This window comes from Zychaea mexicana, assembly GCF_025766255.1.
Source record: "Zychaea mexicana strain RSA 1403 chromosome Unknown BDB00scaffold_271, whole genome shotgun sequence".
Lineage (NCBI taxonomy): Eukaryota > Fungi > Mucoromycota > Mucoromycetes > Mucorales > Lichtheimiaceae > Zychaea > Zychaea mexicana.
Window position 1 is genome coordinate 1 of NW_026516934.1, and position 2,516 is coordinate 2,516.

The 2,516-nt window shown below is 35.3% G+C and overlaps 1 protein-coding gene across 1 annotated transcript; it reads right to left on the reverse strand.

Moving 5' to 3' along the window:
* Positions 1–138: 138 nt before the first annotated feature.
* On the reverse strand, positions 139–2,012 carry BDB00DRAFT_880538 (uncharacterized protein; the record flags this gene model as incomplete). Its single annotated transcript, XM_053128005.1, has 6 exons — positions 139–246; positions 321–479; positions 1,360–1,409; positions 1,491–1,560; positions 1,635–1,745; positions 1,815–2,012. 6 exons carry the CDS (start codon positions 2,010–2,012, stop codon positions 139–141), a joined length of 696 nt encoding a protein of 231 aa, XP_052972138.1.
* Between the last annotated feature and the right edge of the window lie 504 nt (positions 2,013–2,516).

Below are 2,516 nucleotides of genomic sequence, written 5' to 3' on the forward strand. Positions count from 1 at the left end.
GATCCATTTTATTTCCAATCGCTGACGATGGTGTAATGTAGCAGATAAAGTTAAGTGCCCTAAACACAATCACATCATATTAGCTATTCAGGGTCTTTTAATAGTCGATTTGTACATGCTGAATTAACACACACAGACTTACAATCTATCAACTATTGATAACAATTCGAGCTCCTTTGCCTCTTTCACGACATCTGACCGATACTTTAAGAATTCATCTACCAAATCCATATCCGAACTGATCCACTATTTAACAGAGGTAGGTTAGCACGAAATAAATCTCATGGTTTTTTCGAGAGAGAGGATAGAAGTATACCAACCTTTTTGCAATTAGATGGGCGATCATATTGTTCCAAACCACCACCAACCAAGTAATCATAGGCAAATTTTTGTTTTCGACGGATTTTTGAAGTTTCTGATGAACATTCACTTTGGCTATCAGGGTTGAAAGAGCCATCGTTGGTTTCGCTGTCAGAGATCTAAGATAATAATAGAACAAGAAGTTAATAATAGATAATAAAAATACAGTGGACCCCCGAATTTTTCAACCCCGTTCGTTTCAATACCCGGGCTTTTTCAAGAAATTTCCAGGGAATGACCCAAAATCATTAATAAATTTTTCAATACCTCGTTATTTTTCATTTTCAATATATCTTTTACCCTTAAACTCTATATGGGGGTGAAGTATCTAGATTTTGCTACATCATGTGGATGGTATTCATATAAAGATGTATGAATATTTTTAATACAATTTGCGAATTTGAGGTGTATATCTACGTTTATGACCATGTATGCCTATTGTTATGCTCTAAAAAAAGAGGTTAAGGTGCTCTGTGTCCCATTTATTTGCTGTCGGCGCAAGTGGTCTCTCACTTGTCTAAGCCTTTCTTTGAGGGAGCCTTCCTCTAAAAAGCAGATAAGACTGATCTCAAGTAGTGAATGGTGTTGTTTCAGAAGTGAGTTTGCTGGCTTCTCGCGGCTGTTATTCGTTTTTTCTTTATTTATCGGAGCAAGTAATTGATAAGATCGGATCTCAAGAGAAACTAGGGAAGTCATTATATGTTTATCAAAATCTTAAACAAGTAGAGCTGTGTGTCAGGTAATTGTAGAAAATATATATTCCATATAATATAAAGGAAAAAAGCATGTGGCAGTATGGATTTAGAAACAGTACTGTACAGTAGTGAGAAAGTTTTAGCTAAATTTTAAACGTTTATCCGGAAGATTGCTGCCGCTACCCTTCCCCGATGAAATTCAAACCCGCTTTATTTTCAAGAGTGCTCAGGAATGGCAGCCTTGAAAAAAGCGGGGGTCCACTGTAAAGTATATTTAAATATGGAGGAGATCACATCTTCTTACTAGAGCATCGCCTTTTTCCTCTTCAAGTTGTTCAGTATTCTGAGAAGACACTAATAAAGAAAAGTTAATTACACGTTAGTTTCTAACTTTCCAAACAAGTATTCATTATTCATTTAAAGACATATTCTAACAAGCAGAATTAGAGGCTTTATCCTCGGGTCGTAGATACATGAGGGGTGATTCCTCGCGAACGTTTGACAACTAGAAAATGTAGTCTGAATTAGTAAAATAAAAACATTTATAATTTTGAAAACAATAATGAAATGGTTACATACTGACCCAGATGCTTCTCCACAGAATTCATAATATGTTCTTTTTCCTTTCAAGATCGCAACGCTTTTAGTCGTTCCAACCCAATATGACTGCAAATCAACATTACTCAAGATCTAATAGTATAAAAGTATGTAAGAACTTGTTGACCTCTACGTTTTTGTCTTCTAATTTAGAGAACTTACAAGGAACTTGTTACGAACTTGTTCTAATGCCCACGATTGAGCTGCGCTTGTTTTCCAATATGAAACAGTCTTAACGGCTTTCTTGAATTCTTTTTCTGCTGCTTCCTGGTCTGTCAATTTCGATGCTCGAAAGCAGCCAACAATATCAAAAGAAGGACCTGCATGATCTCGAATGTAAGAAGTAAAATTGAACGTCATGATGACAGAAATTGAAAGTGATCGATTAACAAAAAGTTGATGGGAGGGAAGGAAAAGGTTGTTGATCGTTCTCTGGTGCCTCTAATTAGAGGGCGATGAAAAATCGTGCACTACTTTTTTGCATCCGCCCCATCGTGCACCTAAAAAACGAGTCACACTAGCTAATAGTGCACCATTACTGGTGCACTATGAGGATAAAGCAATAAAAAAATGTGCACCATGACACATCTCACCTTCATGTTAACACATTGTATATTTTACATCTTATAAATACAAAAAAATTTTGCATAATGCACACACATACACACTCACATATATATATATATAATATTGTTATAACACATATGTTTATTTCTTTATATAAGATTTCAATATAGTTTATATTTTCTGGTAACAAGCAAGTACTGGATAGGTGATTTTGGCGAAAATGCCTTTGAATTCTTCCAGTTTTTCACTAAGAACCTTTACTCCTGGTCTTTTCATGTTATCCATACTAGCAATAAA